The sequence below is a fragment of the Pyxicephalus adspersus genome, chromosome 11, assembly GCF_032062135.1.
Source record: "Pyxicephalus adspersus chromosome 11, UCB_Pads_2.0, whole genome shotgun sequence".
NCBI classification, from domain to species: Eukaryota; Metazoa; Chordata; class Amphibia; order Anura; family Pyxicephalidae; genus Pyxicephalus; species Pyxicephalus adspersus.
The window spans coordinates 41,740,800-41,761,248 of record NC_092868.1 but is presented as its reverse complement, the minus strand read 5'-3'; the positions used below and the strand labels follow the sequence as shown (position 1 = coordinate 41,761,248).

The window sequence follows — 20,449 nt, the reverse complement described above, 5'->3', positions numbered from 1 at the left end:
ACAAATGTCATTTTATTGTGATCGTCATTTTTAGAATGGCTCTGATGATAAGTGAAAGAGATGCAATTACTAAGTCCTAAGTGACTATTGATGCATTTGGCTGCCCATCAACTAAATCCGGTTTACACCATTTTAAGAAAGGAAGAAAAAAAATGTTTTTTATAATGGAGTATTAATGTAGCACACTTATAAAAAATAACTGCAGCTCTGTCAGGGAGGCTTGGAAGACATAGCGACGGCAAAATGTGAAACAAGGAGATAATTACTGGCTTGAAAACATTTCCTACAAGGCATTTAGAACATAATTTTATGAAATACTCTCACCCGCTCACCTTAATTCACAAAGTGGAGGCATAATTGTTTTCTAATCAGATAGCTTTACGTCCAAACAACCTTGGTATATCAAATCTAAGAGTGTTTATTCCTATCAATATAAAAGTGCTGGACACATATCAAAGCCTGCAAATGGCATTAATGATAAACGTCTGGGTATAAGTTATCATATAGCTGCCTGGCTGCATGGTCACCTTACCGATACCAGGCTTTTATAGGGGAATTGTGGCATATACAGGACACTTTATTAAATACAGTGTTTGTAAAAGTCACAATTACGGACTTGACCTTGTAATGGAGACCAGTCATCCCAGAATTCTGCTTATTACATGGGCAAATGTTTGCCTACATACCTATAGTAGGCACCCTGTTCTATTCAGCTCCAGTGTTTCAGTGCTAAAGTTATGGTGTCTGTACCACTTTTTTCACCATCCTCTGGATCAGTCATGCCTATTGAATATAATATACATTTTATTTCTAAAATATCTATGATTCCTATTATATTCCTAATATGTATGATTACATTTATATGTTCCTATTGGTTAAACTCACTGAACTTTTGTTTTTTTTCAATTGTGCCAAATATATACATATATAACAAAAGCTTGAGTGATGATAGTATAGGTCTTCTATCCCCTGTAACTATTCAGTCACTCACAGACTGAGGGGGCCCCGGTAAATGTAGTCTTTCAGAATACTCCTATGTGTACAAATATACATATAAGTTGCTCCATAAATTTCTTCTTTAGCATGTAAAAACTTTACTAGAGACTTTGCTAATGTCAATTTACTTACATGAAAGTAAATTCCAAGCACAGAATTACAAAATTTCAACAGCATTTTGTCGAGAAAATGGAGATAGAACTATGAATGTAGAATTTAGTTTAGCTACAGCATTTACAATTAGCAGACAGTAATACCACAACAATCTGAATTATTTCAGTTAAAAAATAAAGGCTAATACATTTTAGCAACACATGCATTTTTATCAAGGGGTAATAGTCCCGCATTGGCCAAAAACATAAAAATTGGCCAGATGACACGGCAGTGTAAAATTACCGAGCAGAAGGATCATTTTAAACAGCAAGACTAGGCACAAAAAACATCAAAGGCTGGGTGTTTATTACAAGAATTAGGATACTGAAATTTATGTAGCAGTGCAAATTTGGCTAGCAGCGGGACAGTTTCAATCAGGGATAACAATCTTAACAAGTGTATGACTAACTTTTATTTATTTTAGAGTTAGGGGGTAATAGTAAAATGTTAAAATGTTAGGTGTTTTAGGTGCACATTGTTCTTTTCTTTTTGTTTTTTTTTTTTTGGAAATAATGTGTGAGTGTGCTATGAACAATCGGCAGCTCCAAGAACAGATGGCCAATAAGTGAATTCTCTTTAAGCAAACTAAACCTAAAAAAGCCTTATCAAAACCAAAATTAAATGTAGATGTGAGAGTTCTTCACTGCTTTTTGCTTATATGATGCCAATCCCAGGTAATAATAAAGAAGTTTAAAGAGATAAAGAAGACGGGGGTTTTTAAGCAATACAATTTTTTTTTTTTTTACTGTATAGCTATAAACGTAGGAAGTTTTTGACTCTCTTATGAGTCTCAACAAGCTTTTCTTGATCATTCGGACATTCTGTACATCATGCTGCAGTCAACCCTGAGGAAGTAACAGTGAAACGCATCGGGAACAAAGACTGCTGCAATCATAGTTTGGACTTTTGAACTGGCAATTATTTATGACCATTATCATTTGGTGCATTAGTGCTTTGTATAGTGCCATCTTTTGGCCTGAATAATGTATATTGACATTGGCATTGTTAATGGATGATTACTACAAACTAAAAAAACCTTTATCCTTCCTCTTTATCTCTAAACATTGTTCAAAACTAAAATGTAAAAAAAATGAAAAGAAATTTAAACTCCCAAATATTATACCTGAAGCAAACGTTAGTTTTTTAAGGGAAGGCTTTTTACATAAAAGTAGTTTAACCTAAACTAAAGGTCAACATGTAATCCTGAACAGTATACTAAAATATTTGCCTAGAACTTATGGTAGCAACCTGAATCTCATTCTTAGTCTACTCAATGTAGTTTATTTAAGAGCAAACTGGAGTCAAGCTGCACCCCACCATATCACCCCAATCAAACACTTTTGGCTAAGTTGTTTTTACTGTCTATATACTGTATATTATAATACAGCCAGGGCATGAGAGATCAGGTAATATTGCTATGATGTTAATTGACATGTATTGTACTAAGTTTTATGATAATAGCTGAAAAGGACGGTTCCCCATATAATAATAAGATATGTAGCATATATGTAAATGGAGAGAGAAAGGGAGAGAAAAGTGCATCTCTCTTTAGTTAAAGGCATAATTCTATGTAGGTAAGGCGGAATTTTTTAACAGATGTATGCAATGTTGCAGGTCGTATAAGATATATAGTTTTAAAAAATCATACTGGGCATCCAGCAAAAAAAGCCCAGCACTTGCTGCTTTCAGCACTAACAGAATGTTAGGGGTTTTCTGAAATATTTGGGTTTCTGATTTGTACGCCTGGTGCCATCTGAGGCTTTGGCTGCTACCGTCCATGTATCTCTACTTGCAGGCTAGAACTGGTAAATAAAGACATTCATATTCAATATTTGTTAATAACCTGATTAAGAAAAACAGCTAATTTATTTTATTCTTTTTATTTAAAAAATAATGTATATACTGTCCATACTCTTCTCAGATAGTCACTGCAGAAATTTGCTCAGTGCATCTCCCATCGGCCAATTATGTTTTGTTGTACAGCTTATCCACTGCTGCTGCACCGTTTCCCTGATTGATAATGCAGAGTTGTAACTTATTTGCATTGCACAAAGTATCTGATATTGATTATCTCTACGGAGATCAATAGGCAAGACAATTAATTTGTGGATTTAAGGGATAGTTGGGAGACTTTTCCATATGAATGCGGCTACATAAACACTTTAAAGGAAACCTCTGGTTAAACAGCTGAAAATACAATTAACAGAAAATAAATCTATACTTATTTATAAAAACTAAGTTTTCCCAGACAGATTGTAATTTTTAGCCACAATTTAGATCTGCAACACACCATAGACTGGTGGTGACACCACTCTTCACACCTGTAAAAATACAGCTTCCTTGGTTATCTTAATTTGAACACCACAACTTACCAATTGGACTATAAATGGATATCTTATATGGGCTAATAGGAAACTACAATAAATCACTCATATGGACTTTTCATACAAATCACAATACTCTCCCATTAACTCCCCTGCAGGGGAGCAAACAGTTGGGAGAGAGTGCTGGTGAGCATAAGGGGCTCAAGGTTTGCCCTATTCAGGCCAAAGTAACCGGTTCTCTTTATTGCCCTATCCTTTAGATATTCACCCTTCCTGTGCTCCTCCACTACCTCAATTACCTGCTGGAGCCCTGAGCAAAAAGCCCTATGTAAGCATATGCAGGGGTGAGAAATTACCCCCTGCCCCCACATGACCAATCAGGTATCCTGGAAGATAGGTGACACAGGGAATGTCTATAGATTCTGGTATACGTAATCTGCACATTCATTAAGGATTTCACCCATTTATTTCATTTGTTCCTCATTGCCAGCAATATACTTACATGTATAGCAGGGACCATTTAATAAGTGTTGTGCTGGATACGGGTGGTGGTTTGCACATCATTATTATTATTAATATTATTGATAATAAACAGGATTTATATAGCGCCAATGTATTACGCAGCGCTGTACAATAAACAGGGTATATTTTACAATGAACACTATTGCAATGCTTTGATTTTTTTTAATATTCTATTGAGAGCAAACTCCAAATAAAAAAAAACATACATATAGAGGCATGCTTTGTTTGGTGTCCAGAAAGTACAGCATTTCCTGTGTGGAGGCAATTACTGCTGGTAACGTTGGTATCCAGTCTCATGGAAAGAAATATATAACAGACAGTCGGTCTATAAAAGGATCCCTGAATACATGGCATAAGTTATCGGGTTTATTTGTTGACCACAAACAGATACCTTATACCGGTCTACTAACTCATACTGAAATTGGCCAATTGCATATAGTGATAATCTCAAAAGCTGCTTTCCCAAATGTGTTCACCTCCAATTGTGTTGACGCTTTCCAAATTGTAATTGAATGGAGCATAGTGTAACTTCACAAGATTGCCATTGGCCTTTCATTGATAAATGGCTTCTGACTCAGCACAAAATTTGAGTTGTCCCAGTACAATGTGCAGCTCCAGTCAATTAGGAGCCATCTTTCTTATTCATGGTATTGATATCCTATGCCCTGATTGTACTCCTCACCATTCCAATATTCACTGAACTATTCAGCTATCTGCCTAATACAAAACAGAGGATTGTTTGCTGATTTAACATTGTGTTGTAAGACTGAATTTCAGGCAAACAGCTAATAAATATAATATATAATAATATAATATATAACAATAATAATAACAAACATCTAAATTAATATAATATATAATAATATAATATATAACTTACAGGTTTTGTCCCTTCCCTAGACTGTGATTGGATAGTGAAAGAAGAAGCTACAGACTGATGAGCTAATCTCCCTGTCACTGTTTAATTTCCTCCTATCAGCATGCTCCTTTTTAGCACATGAGTGCTGCAGTGCAGCTGATTGGCTCCTCATGCTTCTCCCCTCTTCCTCCCCTAGTCTGAGCTCTTCTTCCAAGGACTGATACCAAGTCAAATTCCAGTACAAAAACTGTGTGATATAAAAAGTATTTTTCTTGATGTATTACCAAATATGGAACTGCCCTGATTTGTGGCTCTAAACCTGGGCATAATGACTTTTAATGACCAAGACTAAAGAAGAACCCTAGATATTTGTATAAAAGCACCCAATATTCGATGTATTTGTTGGGAATCAATAAATGTTATTTGAAGTATATCTAGGATCAGTACCTTATATCTGTCTTTATATTAGGTCCCAACATTTCCCTATTGCAGCAGCTTTCAGAGATTGAATGGGAATGGCACTTTATTGTGTTTGTGTTATTGGTTTTAAATCAAAACCTCAGGCAGACATTAAAAAAAGGGAAACAGTTTAAATGTCTATTCACATAGTGGTATGGTAATAAATAGTAAAAAAAAGAAAGGTTCTCATTACTTGGCCCTTAGACATAATGGGGGTGGCCCATTTATTGCTTAAATTTAGCTTTAAAATTTGTAGTTAACTCTATATTTTTATTCCACCTACATTCAACAGCGCTGCGTAATATGTTGGCGCTATATAAATCCTGTTTAATAATAATAATAATAATAATTCACGTCTCTAAATTTTTTTTTTGTATTAGTTTGTTTTTTTGTTTTTCTTATGATGAATTAAAGCTTTAAATTGAAGAGTGGGGGGGGGGGGGTGTGATTGATAGGGGGTGCAATTGCAATTTGGCATCCCCAGGGAACTCAGGGAACCCCCTGCTACCATTACTATATTTATAAAAACTTCTGGAGAAACCTAAAGCTACGTACACACGTCCAATGGTTCTCACCCAAAAATCGTCCCCAGGCTCAGACAATAATCTGTACTGTGTGTACAGTGCCCGTTGTCCATCGTTTGAACAATCGTCCTGGCCAATCCACGGACGATGAAGGATCCTAATGCAAAGGAAGGGGGAGAGCGCGCAGCGGGGTGCTGCTCCGTCGTTCTCCCCTTCCCCTCTGCATAGAGTAGAATGGTGCTGTATGTACAGTGCTCGTTCATGCATCGTGCTGTCCTTAGTCGTTGGAAAGGATTGTGAAAGATCCTTTCCAAAGACAATAATTGCACGTGTGTATGCAGCTTTAAGGTTCCACAGAACCCTGGTTGAGAAACATTGACCTAATTTGTCATAGAACACTGCTCCTCTGTCACTCCAGTCCAGTGATTCTCAATCTAGGTTCCCCCAGAGGTTGCTGGGGGTTCCTTGAGCAATGAGCAATTTGGACCTCTCAGGTCAGTTTAACTGACACCAATGATCTTTTTTACTGTCAGTAAGGGTGACATTCTTCCCACTGGCCAGCAATGTAAGAGGCATTCTTCCTGCTGATCACCACACTCTTGTACGGTGACCTGTGGATATCTGTGACCTGTGGCACTCCGTTGCACCCAGGACTCCACAAGGGATGGTGTCTGGGAATGGGCTGGCAGCAAGCCAGGAGCCCACAGATAAAGCAGTACCAAGATTCCAAGAGAGCCAAGTCCAGAATACAGAGCAGAGGCCATACACAGAATATCCGTCCACCAAACAAAGCACACATGGCCAAAACACAGGTCGGGTCGCCGGACAGATGAGCATCCCGTAACAGTCAGTTTCTGTTATTGTCAATGTCCATCAAAGGATATCGAGTTTTGTGTGATTTCAGTCAAACTGGCCCGTCGCGTTTCACAGATATCAAATGCTGCTTCTTCAGGGGTGGTATTCACAAATTAACATTAACACTGAATATCACCTCAATGTTGGTATCTAGCAGGCAAGGTGCAATGGTTTGTGATGGAACTGAGTGAAGCTGAGCAGTTACCCCATGCGTGGGAAAGAAGCAGCCCAACTTTTACTTGTCATATTCGGGGTAAGAACCTTGAGCCCAGAATGGGATTGTTCCCATTTTTCCAAAGTGCAGTATTTTCTGGCCTGAATGATCCGTAAGAATGATTTAGTTTGCCTGTGTGCAGCCTAAACCCCCTCCTTTCTTTTTCACATTGCTGAAAATTGTATTCACTTACCTTTGAGATAGGGTAAGTGATCTAAAATCACTTTGCCCATGGAGGGTCAACTTTTCCTAACACTGCCATATCTGTCATCATCTAAAGGTTCCAACCACTAGGTCATTGCTCTTATTAATAATAAATCTACTACATACATTGGTGAGGTTGGAGAGTTCACCCACAAACACGTACTAGTCTTCAGGTTACTCACACATCCAAAATGAAGGTTTTATAGTATTTGAATAATAGATCAATAGATGTCTGAAAGCCGTGTTGTGTCTCTGGGCTCATTTACGTCAGTAGACTCGTTGGGTGTTTTTGACTGACACAACCTTGACGACAAACAATTCTTGCGTATAATTCAAGGTCATCCGGTCATCTTTTATAAGAAAGTGCTGAGACGTCAGTCTCCAGTTTAAAGGCACAGCAAAGGCTTTTTTTAACCTTCATTATGAAGGTGATATTTTGCTATTAATAAAAACAAAAGGCTAACATTGTAAAGCATTTTTTATTTGTTATATTAATAATGAAGCAATCATGTTAGTCCAAAGTATAAGTGTCAAGCTCTATGTTGTAATAAGGCATTGCTTTCATTTGTAACCACTTGGGTTTAAACCAAATTTCTGGATAGGGTGGTGGTGGGGTTTCTGGTATCTGTGTCCCCTCTACAGAGACTTCCTGTCCTGGTGACATTACACCAATTGGGGGGGGGGGGTCACAGGGACAAAGATTAATATGTCTACAGATATTATAAGCAGGGGTGTAGTGGAGCGGACAGGGGTGGGAACGCCGTGCCCTCACTTTTTTCGGGAATGGACACGCATCCACGGCTCTGGCCGGTCCTCCTCCAGAAGGGTCAGGAGAAGGACCCAGCTGGGGGGGTCCGGCCAGACCTGTGGACCCTGTATAGAATTGCAGACTCAGGCAGGGCATTGGACGGTGGGCAGGGCATTGGGTGGTGGGCAGGGCATTGGGTGGTGGGCAGGCCCAGACCTGCGATGGGAGAGTGGCCGGGTTCTGGTATCATGACACCACTCTGGGAGAAGTTTCTTAACCTTTGAGTGACACATAGGCAGCGGTGTAGTGGGGCGGGCCATGCATAGTACTGTGCCCCCTGGTTTTTAAGCCTTCCTACATCAACCACAAATATTTTCATTACTGGAAAAATGTTACAACTGGAAGTGTGGAAAAGTCTCCCAGATGGGGACACAGATTTATACAGACAGCTGATGGGTGTTGCTTTTTTTCAGCAGTCTTCAATAACGTTTGATCTCTACAACTGTATGCAAGGGCCTATTTATGGTAAAGACAAGATGATAATGCCCCTCCCGGCCATTGGCCCAAACATAAAGTATTCCAAAATCAAGGAGAGACAATAGGAGAGTTGTCAGTAAATTAAGATCATGGGAGAGTAGTGCTTTGTATGAACCATTTAGTTGTAGTAGCAATAATAATACCAACCATAATGTTTATTTTATATTATAAGGAATTACAGGTTTCTGTGTTAAACATACTTTCACTTACCAGAAATGTGCCCTGTCTTCTGATTCTGTGGTTGATGTAGAGGAGCAGAAGATAAGCTTCTAATTGCTAAGTATACAAACAAGGAAGATTCTCAATATTTGATCAAGTGACTGTAGGCACAAAATGTTTTTTTTTCTAACATGTATATTTCTCCCTTTGAATAGGATGACCTTACCAGGCATATTGGCTGCTACCATCACCAATGTACTGTGAAATAGGGTGAAGTTTTATTTTTTACACAGATAACTTTCCTTTGGATCAAAGTCAGGTGCGAGTAACTATATAGACAACAAGGAGCTGGGAAAGATTAATTGTTGTATGTTACGCCAAACATTATTTACATTATTGTAACCGTAGTTTCTTTAGTTTTTTTTGAAGAATAACAGTTTTGGGCACCTGTTCACAAAAAGGATATTGTGGAATTGGAGAGAGTGCCGATAAGGACAGCTAAACTAATAAAAGGAATGGAGGAGCTCAGCTATGAGGAGAGATTAGCTGAACTGAATCTATTTTCCCTTGGGAAGAGACGTTTAACCTCCTGGGTGGTTCCTTTCTGTCCAGATTTATATGTATAAAAGCCGTACATTGTCTTTCATGAAAAGTTTTTTTAAATTGTAGGCCTCTAATTCTTAGACATAACCGACTAAAATATATCCAATATGTAATAAATTTATTAATAAAGTTTAAATAAAAAAAACACAAAAATCTGTTAAAACAAGGGTGCATAAAAATATTGAAACCTGTAATATAACTGTACAGTAGTATATATAATATAAATATATATAATGATTACTTTGTATTGGATTCAATACAGTTATTTTATTTATTGAATCCACAACAAAATATAACTGTATTGAATACAGTTTATTTATTGAATCCACAACAAAATATTTTGAAATTCCTGCAACGCTCGCACGGACCGACGCATGTGCCGACGTCACCGGGAACTTCCAGGGAACGTCAGCGGACTCGCCGGGGGACAGATGGGAGTAGGAGGATGCGGTCCGAGGATGGGATCCGACAGGCGGGACACTGGAGGACACTGGTGGGACCAGGTAAAACTTTATTTTTTATGTTTTTAGCTACCACGGGCTCGGGGTTATCGCTTTCAGCTGTTTTTTTTTACCCCGAGCCACACTCGGGGTTATGGGGGGTAATGACCTGTATAAATATATAAACATTCCATATAGAGAACTCTCTTCCCCATTATTCACTTTGAGATCATTACAAAGAGCAAGAGAGCACTCTTTGCTTCTGGAGGAAAAGAAGTTTAAGCTGCGGATAAGGAAGGGATTCTTCACTGTAAGGTCTGTGAAAATGTGGAATCGGCTCCCTCAGGAAGTAGTTTCAGCATCTACTATAGATTGTTTTAGGAAAAAGCTGGATGATTTTCTAGAAGCACAGAATATAAATGGGGATTAAGGCTTTAAAGTAAAGATAACATACTGTTGATTTAGGGAACATCTGATTGCCTAATGGCATCAGGAAAGAAATGAATTTCCCCTGTTGAAGCAAATTGTACCAGCAAATTTTGCCTTCCTCTGGAGCAACTATGTCTATAGGGTTTTATATCTGGGATATGTTTATTTCCCTAGTGGTTGAACCTGATGGACGTACGTCTTTTTTCAACCTGACTTACTATGTAACTATGTAACTGCTGTTAGATTTTTGCCCTAGATGATGTGCCCCTGTGGCACAACCTCCCCAGAAATAATATTTGCTATCCAATAACAGTTAGGATTTTTCAGTCCTGAGCTCTTCTCCTTGATCACCTATTTAGATGAAGAAGTAGAAAGACTTAAAGCGAACCCATCACTACATTTTTTACTTTATATAAAAGGGTGGCTACATTTTAAAATTTTAAGGGCGGACCTTAAATTTGCTGTGGTAGTAAAGACTCAATGGCAAACCCACAGTCTCATGGGATACATACAGCACATATCCTAGGAGACTGCAGGCTGCTCCTTCTATTCATGCATAATTTCAGGCATGTGCAGAGAGGGCCAGTGACTGGACTTGTTAAGGGATCGATGGCTTTCTACCTATGGCTAAGTTTATTTTTTTTACTGATAGCTCCGCTTTATTACATATATGAAGTTTTTTTTAAGTTTAAAATGAAATCTTGTCAAGTTTTTGTCTATTTATTTTTTTTTGCTGACCCTTTGGGGAGTTTTTTCTTTACCTGTCTTCCTGACACTTAACAGAAATATGGCCCCATAAAGCACCAAGTCAATATGTATAAGTTCCTGATATGTCAAAAATTTACAGCATTATATTATAAAAATTACACAACTGTATTATAATCTCCAATGTTCAGGTCATTTTGAAGGCATACTGCCTAAGCTGTACAGACCAGGGGTATTAACGTTGTAATTTTTAATGTCTGTAAAATTGTAATTCTCCAATTGACAGGTTATGTTGGGGGAGTGATGGCAATACCTATACAGGAATAATATAATTGCAGTACAGTAAAAAGACCAGTGGTCAGGCCATGTTAGGGATGTAGGCCCTATCCCTGTAAGGAGGACCTCAAAACTCTATTATGATCTTCAATGGTGAGATCAAGATAGAGGAGTGATGTCTATGTCTGTATAGACAGAGGATACCAAAACTGTATTATAATCTCCAAAGGTCAGGTCATGTTAAGGGAGTTATGCATTTGCCCTTACAGGTGTAATATAGTTGTACAGGTTGACATTAAAAAATCTGGCAACCTCCGAACCTGAGGAGTGCCGGATTTTCGAAAATTCTGGATTTTTGAAGGGTATACTCACCTCCACACACAGGCCAGCCTTTCTTTTGCCGCACCCGGAGGCACAGTTTCTGGAAAGCAGGCAGCAGGGAAGTCTCAACTTGTATTTAGTGTAGCAAGCGTGACCCAACAGCTGTTTCTGGAGAACAGCGCCATCAAAACATAGGTGGCCAAACACTGGAAGCAACAGGAGGCACATGTGACACAGGAATATCTACAGACAAGAACACTGGAACAGCACAAGGGAATTTGCTGGGAAACAACAGACTGGGCAACAAGGGGTTAACACAGGAGCTTGACAGGGGAAAAACTAAATTAACCAACAGCTATACAGGAAGTGCTCAGCTGAGCTAGGGGCTCGTCACTAGTGGAGACACGTCGCACGAATGTTGAGTGCTGTGTCTGAGCTAGCTAAATAGCCATGGATGATTAAAAAGCTATTCCGATAGAATATATTGTATTTTGTTATTGTATAATGACCACATTCAAGGTCAAGTCATATTAAACAGCATATTGTTACCGGTCTGTATAGGGTGTATTCTAATTATTTGTAAAAGTTAGGTATTGCTGGGTACTAAAAAAACATTAGCAGTTCCTGACCACAGGATCTCTGTGTACATGGATTATGAATGATCTTAGCAAAAGAGGACAAACTGGAAGTAAGGTTTTAAGATAATCCTTTATTGAAGGCTGAACACAGGAACAGATCAGCAGTATGCACAAAATGGACTTAACTCCTAGAAGACTCCTGCAAAATCAGCAATGCCACATAACTACATTAGTAGATTGTGTGACCTACTGATAAAATGCCAAACCTATTTATTACTTTGAAACCTAAATTGTTATGAGACTGTATTATATCATTCATTGCATTTGGGTAATGCCAAAAGCCAAAAAGACACAGAAAATATCAGCTTGAAGCTTACACACTCCATCAACTACAACAAAACATTGCAGTATCAGATCATGGTACCTGAATCCTAAAGTTGACTTTAATTAGAAAAGTGAAGATTTGCTATCTTATAGGCAACATCTAGAAATTTTGTTAAGCCATACTTTTTGTTTTTAATTTCTCCTGAAAAACAGTAGTGATGTACCTGCCACTTATTTATAAATGCCCCATCCAGTCATCAGATCATCAGTAATAGGGGGGAGGTTTGACTTGATGAAGCAAAGCCTTGCTTTTCCACCACAATGATCTCCTCCACACACAGATAATGTGTAGAACAAGTCTTGGTAAGTCAGTAATGTATGTGCCTACATGCAATACTGGTGACTTGCCCTTTTTTGCTTTTTTTGGACTGCTTTTACAAGTGGTTTAAAGTGGTGGCACCGTATGTAACAGAATTACCCGATGTGTTTATAGAGTATAATTCTATTATGGATATATCACATTTAGATGAAAGGTTCCCTCTTCATAGAGAGCATCTCTGTATCTCCTATAATTTTCAAAATGTGTAAATGAAATAATTCATGTCTGAGGCTCTATATTCCTGTTAATAATCAATTTGTTAAATCAACCCGTTTGATTAACATTTGCACGTTTGATCAACATTTGAATCCCATGCAAGACAATCAGTTATTGATCTGAGGTTCTCACTATAGCAATCTCAGATATTACCTGTAAAGAGTGATGAAATATGCGGAATTTAGGAACACAGCAATAGAATACAGTAGAACTGAGGCTTACTAGGGAATTACTATAGGGCAGTGTTTCTTTTTAACATGGGAGAACCCACTTGACATAACTTTTAGGTCTTTAAGTAACCACTGTTATAATGGTTACTTAGAGGAATGGAGAAAGGAAGTTATGGTACCAACAAACAACCTTCTGCACAATGTTGGGGCACACCTCCACACATAAAATGTATAAGGTATAAGAAATATGAAGACCCGCTGGTTTTTGGGTACATCAATAAGGACAGAGCAAGGTTTGATCTTATACTGATATTGTGATTTTAAATGACCAAATTCTGTCATGACAAAACAGTTTTGTCCCCCATTGTATCTCCAATAATGCATTTCCATCATGTCAGCATATACAGCAACATTATTTATCTGTAGATTTTCTAACATTTGACAGGTCCCTGTACATCACATGTTTGATCAATGTATTCCCTCGCACATCTGTCCCACTCCTACTTATATCAGCAAACTCTATGTAATATATTGGCAGCATACTGCATTGCAGCAGAGTGTCCCCTTACTGTTGCAGTCTGTTACCCTTGGTACATTAAAGTATTTATACTAGTCGCATTTAAAAACACATTCTATTATAATGAAAACAATCTTGATTTGTCTGCAGTTCACTTTACATATCTCAGTAACTGCAATAGTGCTTAAAAAGTCATGATGACTCCACAGTAAATATGAAGAGCAGAAGGTGTGTTGTCAAGCCAGACAGACGCAGGAGGCGAGTACAACAGATGGACTTTCACTTTGACAAAACATAACTAAAATCCAAAAATACATACTCCAATGGTGAGTCAATACCTCCACCACCACACATACACTTATGGATCATAAAAGACAAATTTAACTTTGAATAAAAGATGCAGAGGTGCTGATAGCATTTCTGCTACTTGGGGGAACATTGTGAGTGAATGAATGAGCTGTATCGTCGAGTGGTAAGGAAGGGCATAAAAGAGTTGTGGAATTTGAGCCCAAAGAAGGCAGAAGGAGGGCAAAGTACAAGCCATGAGTACTGTTGTGTTCTTTTCTGTAATACCCTATTACCAAATTTTTTTCTGCACTGTGCCTCCTTACTAAGTGGCTATCTTGGTAGAGTCATAGGACTTTCTTTCTATATGTCAGTCCCTGATGACTGATGGGGGTAATGAAGCAGCAGGAAAGATGGACTCACAGATCCCCACAAGAATGAAACATGGAGATCTTTGCAGTGTAGGTCCTCTGGTAGAGCTTTCTCTCCAGCATAGAGAACAGTGAACAGAACAGTAACATTACCAAATCTCATTGCAGATCTAGTGAATCCTGCAGTGTCAGAGACCTAGTACACATATCAGCTGCCAATTTTGTCTTATGGGTCCAATCAATTTTTTAATTGCTAAATAATTAGTCCAAAAACACATACACGTAAAAAAAGAAAGCATATTATCTGGCTCCCTCATTTTTTGCCATTGTGGCTACTGGTATCTTGTTTAAATTTTGGTGGGACATGTGAAAACAAAATCTTTGCAGCTTTCATGTCTGGGGCCTCATCAACATCATTCTAATGTCACCATTTTCATGGGCAATAGTGCCTTGTTTGGAACACAACTTTTTAGTTTAGTTTGCTTCTAGAATTGTTAGATGGCTCCAAATATAATTGGAACAGCATTGGAGTTCATGTAGGTTTATGGCAAACTTTAGGTGTCCTTCTCTTGATATGTTCCTTAACTAATGTAAACATTCACATGTGACATGTGAAAGCAATCCCTTACCAAAGATTTGTGAATGTTGGTTGCCAGAGGCGGGGGAATGTTGCCAGCTGTGAAGTTAGTAAATAGTGGGCAATGTTTTCATTGACTGGTGATTATTAGCGGCTGTACGACCCCTAACTCCGACAACGGAGCACTCCCCACTGTTCACGTCAGCGCCAATTGTGCAGTTTTCCTAATTGGGTCAGTTGTGAGATGTTTGGGTAATCAAGGCAATATTTAATTAAAGTGGAAGTCTACCTAAAACTTTGTCATGGTTTGGATACAAGGGGGATATGGATATTTCTTGTAGTCTGTTCCGGTTGTAGAGGTTTTATCTCATTTCCTCTTCCTATTAGCTAAAATTCCTACCTAGTCCTAAAAAAGACATAAGTCAATCAACTTCAACCACCATTGGCAGACATAACAGGAAGATAAATAGTCCCATGGGGGAACAGCTAATAAAAAAACAGGTACCAATTAGATACAAGTCTTCGTTGGAAGTTTAAATGGGTAATGCAAGGTATCGTTTTAAAAAAAAAAAAGTAATGTGCGTTCTTTGAGACATTAAGGTGCTTTGGCATCCCAAATGCAAATGCAGCCTTAATGCAACACAAATTACTGCACGGCATAAGACGAGATGTATTAGGGCACCAAAAAGCAGTAAATTGGCCCCAATGTTTTTACAGAGAATTTTTACAGTACAAACCCTCTGCAGTTCTACTGACAACCGTCAGCCTGTGTGAGAGCTTAGTCTCTTTCCGCTAGATAAACAGGGAATTCTATCCATGCAGGTGTGAAACATTAAGTAATTTCTAAATTGTGTGTGCTTGAGGATGTATTCAGCCGTGCAGCTCTTTGTTTACAGCAAACATTGGCATGTTTGTTTCATCTCTGCCACGACCTGATGAATGCAGTCAAGCATCTGCTGATTGGCAGGGGCCCCTGGTATCTCTGCATTGCCCTCACTACCTGTGCTATTGTTGCATTGTGTCAGAATGGTTGCAGCCATAAATGCAGAACTCGGTACCATAAATCCCCTGCTGAGCAACTGCCGAGAGACACCAGCACTACCCACTGCAAAAGAAGCATATTCTCTGTTCAATTCAAAATATGGATGAGTGAAGTAGATAGATGAGGATCCCATCTGTTCAGCCTCATCTGATGTTATATAAATAGAGATTAAACAAAACAAGTTGTTGTTTGCTGTAAATTGGGCTAAATCAGAGATTTTTCAGGCTCATTGTGACATAGTCATGTGGTCAAAGCTGCAACTGCCACCTACTTTTTAATATTATTATTATTATTATTATTAATAATAATAATAATAATAATAATAAACAGGATTTATATAGCGCTAACATATTACGCAGAGCTGTACAATAAATAGGGATTGCAAATGACAGACTAATACCATTCCAGAGAGTTGGGGCAGCTCTAGAGAAGTCTTGTATCCGTGCGTGTGATGAGGTTATAAGTAAGGAAGTCATTAGTAGGTCATTGGAGGAGCGGAGAGAGCGGCAGGGGGAGTATTTTTTACCAGGTCAGAAAGGTAAGTGGGACAAGAGCTGTGTAGGGATTTGAAGGCAAAGCACAGGAGCTTGAATTTGATTCTCAGGTGAAATGGAAGCCAATGGAGAGAACTACAAAGAGATGTAGCGGAAGAGGAGCGGAGGGAAGGATGGATGAGTCTAGCTGCAGCATTCATGATAGATTGTAGAGGAGAGAGTCGGGTTAGTGGAATACCAGACAGGAGGAGGTTACAGTAGTCCAGACGAGAGATGATAAGAGCCTGTACAAGGAGTTTGGTGGTCTCAGGGGACAGGTAGGGGCGGATTTTGGCGATGTTGCGTAGGTGAAAGTGACAGGACCTGGAAATGTTCTGAATATGGGGGGTAAAAGAGAGGGCCGAGTCAAAGGTGACACCAAGACAAGGTGCCTGAGGGGAGGGCCGAATAACAGTGTTGTTAACAGTTAGATATTTGTCAGGGGGACTCCACATTCACTTTAGTGTTCTTCATTACTACTGCAGCATGTGGTTCCCACCAAAGATCCTCTTTAGAATGCAGTGGGCCTGATTTATTAAAGCTATCCAAGGCTGGAGAGGATACACTTTTATTGGTGAACCTGGGTGATCCAGCAAACCTGGAAAGGATCTGGTCCAGGACTGAAAACATTTGCTAACAAATAGCAAATGACTTTTAAGAAATCCATGTAGGTTTGTTGGATCACATGGGTTCACTGAAGAGAGTGTATCTTCTCCAGCCTCGGAGAGCTTTAATAAATCAAGTCCAGTCACTCTGCCTCATGTGTCCACTGGGCTTGGTCAGAAGACATTCTTACATATCGAGTAACCAAGTGCAGGGGATGCATGGGGTGGAAGGTCAGCATATAATTTCCTGTCTACTATAGAAGATCCTTGGTGAGGGCATCTCGATAGGGGTGCCAAGTATGTCTACCAATGTAGAATGGTAAAGGCCAGGAGGAGCAGTAATGGGGAATCTGACAGGAGACACTAAAGGAGGGGGTGGGGACAAGGGCATCAAAAAGAGAACTGATGAGACCAGGGGCGGGGGCAGTGGAAGGCAGTAAAAGGGAACTAATAAAGTAAGGCCGCGTACACATGTCCAATGGTTCTCGTCCGATAATCAGCTGAGGGCGGACGAGAATCTGGTGTATGTGCAGCACTTGTCATCCATTGCCCAAACGACCGTCCTGGCGGATCCAGGGACGGTGGACGACGAACGATCCTAATAGAAGCGAAGGGGGGAGCGCACAGCAGGGTTCCGCTCCATCATTCTCCCCCTTCCCTCTTCATAGAGCAGAATGGTGTTGTATGTACAGCACTCGTTCATGCATCGTGCAGTCATAAGTCAATGGAAAGGATCGTGAAAGATCCTTTCCAACGACAAATATTGCACGTGTGTATGTAACTTACTACTGAGAGAAGGCAGTAAAAGGGAGACATGATAAGGGGCAATAAAGTCAAGAACTTATAGGGTGGTACACTGGAACCTGATCAGGATGTGGGGGTTAGTAAAGGGAGGGACTGATAGGGTTGCAGTACAAGAGGAGATCAAAGGGGGGCAAAAAAAGTGAGCAACTGGCGAAAGGCAGTACAGACGGTTGCTGTCAGATAGGGAAGCAGCAGGTAATATTTTTTCCAGGACCTGCACAGCTACAGCCCATCGTATATGTACATGGCAGGTCATTTGACCCAGGATTCATGATTTGTGTCAGCTGCAGAGAATAGTACGAATCATGACAGTTGCTGGGATCCATCTATAAGTAACATGTTTCCCAATCGATATTGGGAATTATCACAAGCATGATTCATGTGCAGATACCTGATCCATCTAGGTTGCATAGACTTGACCTGAGGACACCCATGGGGCAGAGGTACTGTGGTCCCCTGAGGGATGAGCTTCCCATTTGGGACAAGAAGTGCCATATCTCTGCATTACTGTCATCTGGTAAGTAACACAACTTTTTACTATTGTAAAGCACATGTTCACCTGGTGGAGAGAATATAAGTGTCTGCTCCACCAACTCCCCAGCGGAGCAGATTTTTATTCTCTATTATTCCTTGTGTGGGCTTTATCACTAACTTGTGTATCCTTGTTCTATTATTATGTTTTCTGCAGGTACCATGTTCACTATGTCATCCCGTATGATGGAGACCAGTCAGTGGTGGACTCATCACAGAATTACTTTGTCACTGACAATGTAACAAAGCAGGAGATTGACCTGATGCTGGGACTGTTGTTGGGATTTTGTATAAGCTGGTTCTTGGTCTGGATGGACGGGGTTCTGCATTATGCTGTTAGGGCATGGCGGACCAGTAGGAGATACGGTAAGTCTTTGGCTTGCTGGCTATTACCTCTAATAATAGGATAATCGAGTTATACAATCTCATATTTGTTTTATAGATACTGTCATATCAAATCTGGTAAAATGCCAGGAAACAAAATAATGAAATCCTCTAACTGAACCACATATATTGCACACATGATAGCAAATGCTATAGCAGATTCTTAGCATCTGTAAATAATAAAAGAGCTGGTTCTAGTGCACCTGCAGAAAGTAGAAGGGCATGATCAGTGTTTTATTAAGAAACTTACTCCTGCATGTAAATTTCGTGAACACATTTCTAAAGGGAAACATGTAGCCTTCAATTGCTTATATCTCTTCTGCAAATGCTTGTTCTAGATCAGAGATGTAAACATTATTAAAGCCAAAGGATCATGTGGCAGCATGTACCTATTTTACACTTGAGCTGCTGAGCTCTGTAAACAGGCTCCATATCAAAGAAGAAAATTAAGCCTGGAGATCAAGAAAATAGGGGGAACAGCAGTTCCCAGGTGGCTTCTTATCCTGGCTACCTGAGCCACTGCATGAATTCCTAATGAACCAGCATTTCAACTGCGTACTACGACCTCCACACAATTGTGCATACGATTCACAGTTGTGAGGAACACTTCAACTTCACTTACCTTCTGAACGAGCTCTAAGGCTAAGGTTACATACACATGTGAGATTAAGGATGCTGGAAAAAGTTTTGTGATCGCTTCCACTGACAGGAGGAGGACAAGTGAGAAGCACTTGGCTGTGCTCTTGTCCATTAAAAAGCACAGCAGTCCTTCCTAACAAGTCATTTATCAATGCACCATGGCAGACTGATGGCAATCTCAGGGGAACACTGTACACGTCAGGTTTTTGCCCATCCAACATGTACATAGCCCAGGGATCTAATGTCCAAACAGGAGATGTCAAAACATAATATGCAATGTATCTACAATTTACCATACTAAACAAAAAATGGTATTATTTTAGCCTGAATGTAACAATTACAAAATAAATTATGCACAAAACCACTTTCAAATTCCTTTTATAAGAAATAATAAGCTAAGTAAGCAAATCAAACTAAAACACAGATTCAAATTTTTTATAATTTAGCTTGAAAAATGACAACACATAAAACTAAATATTTTGATTCTTGCACTGAAAATTATTATAGTATACTCTTAGTGGACTTTAGTTCCAAATCTAGTATAAATGTCTATATAAACGTATTTGTTTATTGTCATATCAGATAAGAGAAGTCAAATTAGCAGTGACTAGCCCTCCACTAGCTATAGGGGGGCTCCAGGACTTCGTTCTATGCTGACATGTCCAACATGACAAGACCCAGAAGGCAGAGTGAATATTTTCACAGAACTTCCAGGTTCAGGGCATTCTTTATTGAAATGACTCACAGATGGCCAAGTCAAAAATAAATATGAAGCTAACAGCTGCCTCTAATTTTGCATGCAGATTTCAAATCTTTTTATCATGATCAATGACATAGGGAGGAGGTATTTCAAAACTTATGTATTTCTTGTGTGCCAAGGGCTGTCTTATTCATAATAATATATATGGGCAATGTTCAGGGCCGACTTTTGTGGCCTGTGCATTATTTTATGCATTGATTGGAATGGGCTGCCAATGCACGGCAATGGTTTTAATAAACTTGCAGCATAGATTGTTTGCACATATGCATTGTGGTGGGCTGGCTATGTACATGAATAAAGATGGCACCTCTATGGGAGAATGCCACTACCCATAGTTTAGTGCATTACCATGCATTGCGGTAACACAGGTAAAATGTGTAGCAGCACATTACTGCAATGCACAAGT

The 20,449-nt window shown here is 39.3% G+C and overlaps 1 protein-coding gene across 2 annotated transcripts in view; it reads left to right on the top strand.

Annotated features, from left to right (window-relative positions):
• The window catches only part of TMEM240 (transmembrane protein 240), a 50,039-nt gene that overhangs the window by 13,632 nt on the left and 15,958 nt on the right, over positions 1-20,449 (top strand). For both annotated transcript variants that reach the window (XM_072426139.1, XM_072426140.1), the window contains exon 3: positions 18,418-18,626. In XM_072426139.1, coding sequence (XP_072282240.1) covers positions 18,418-18,626 — 209 coding nt within the window. The remainder of the gene's footprint in view (positions 1-18,417; positions 18,627-20,449) is intronic.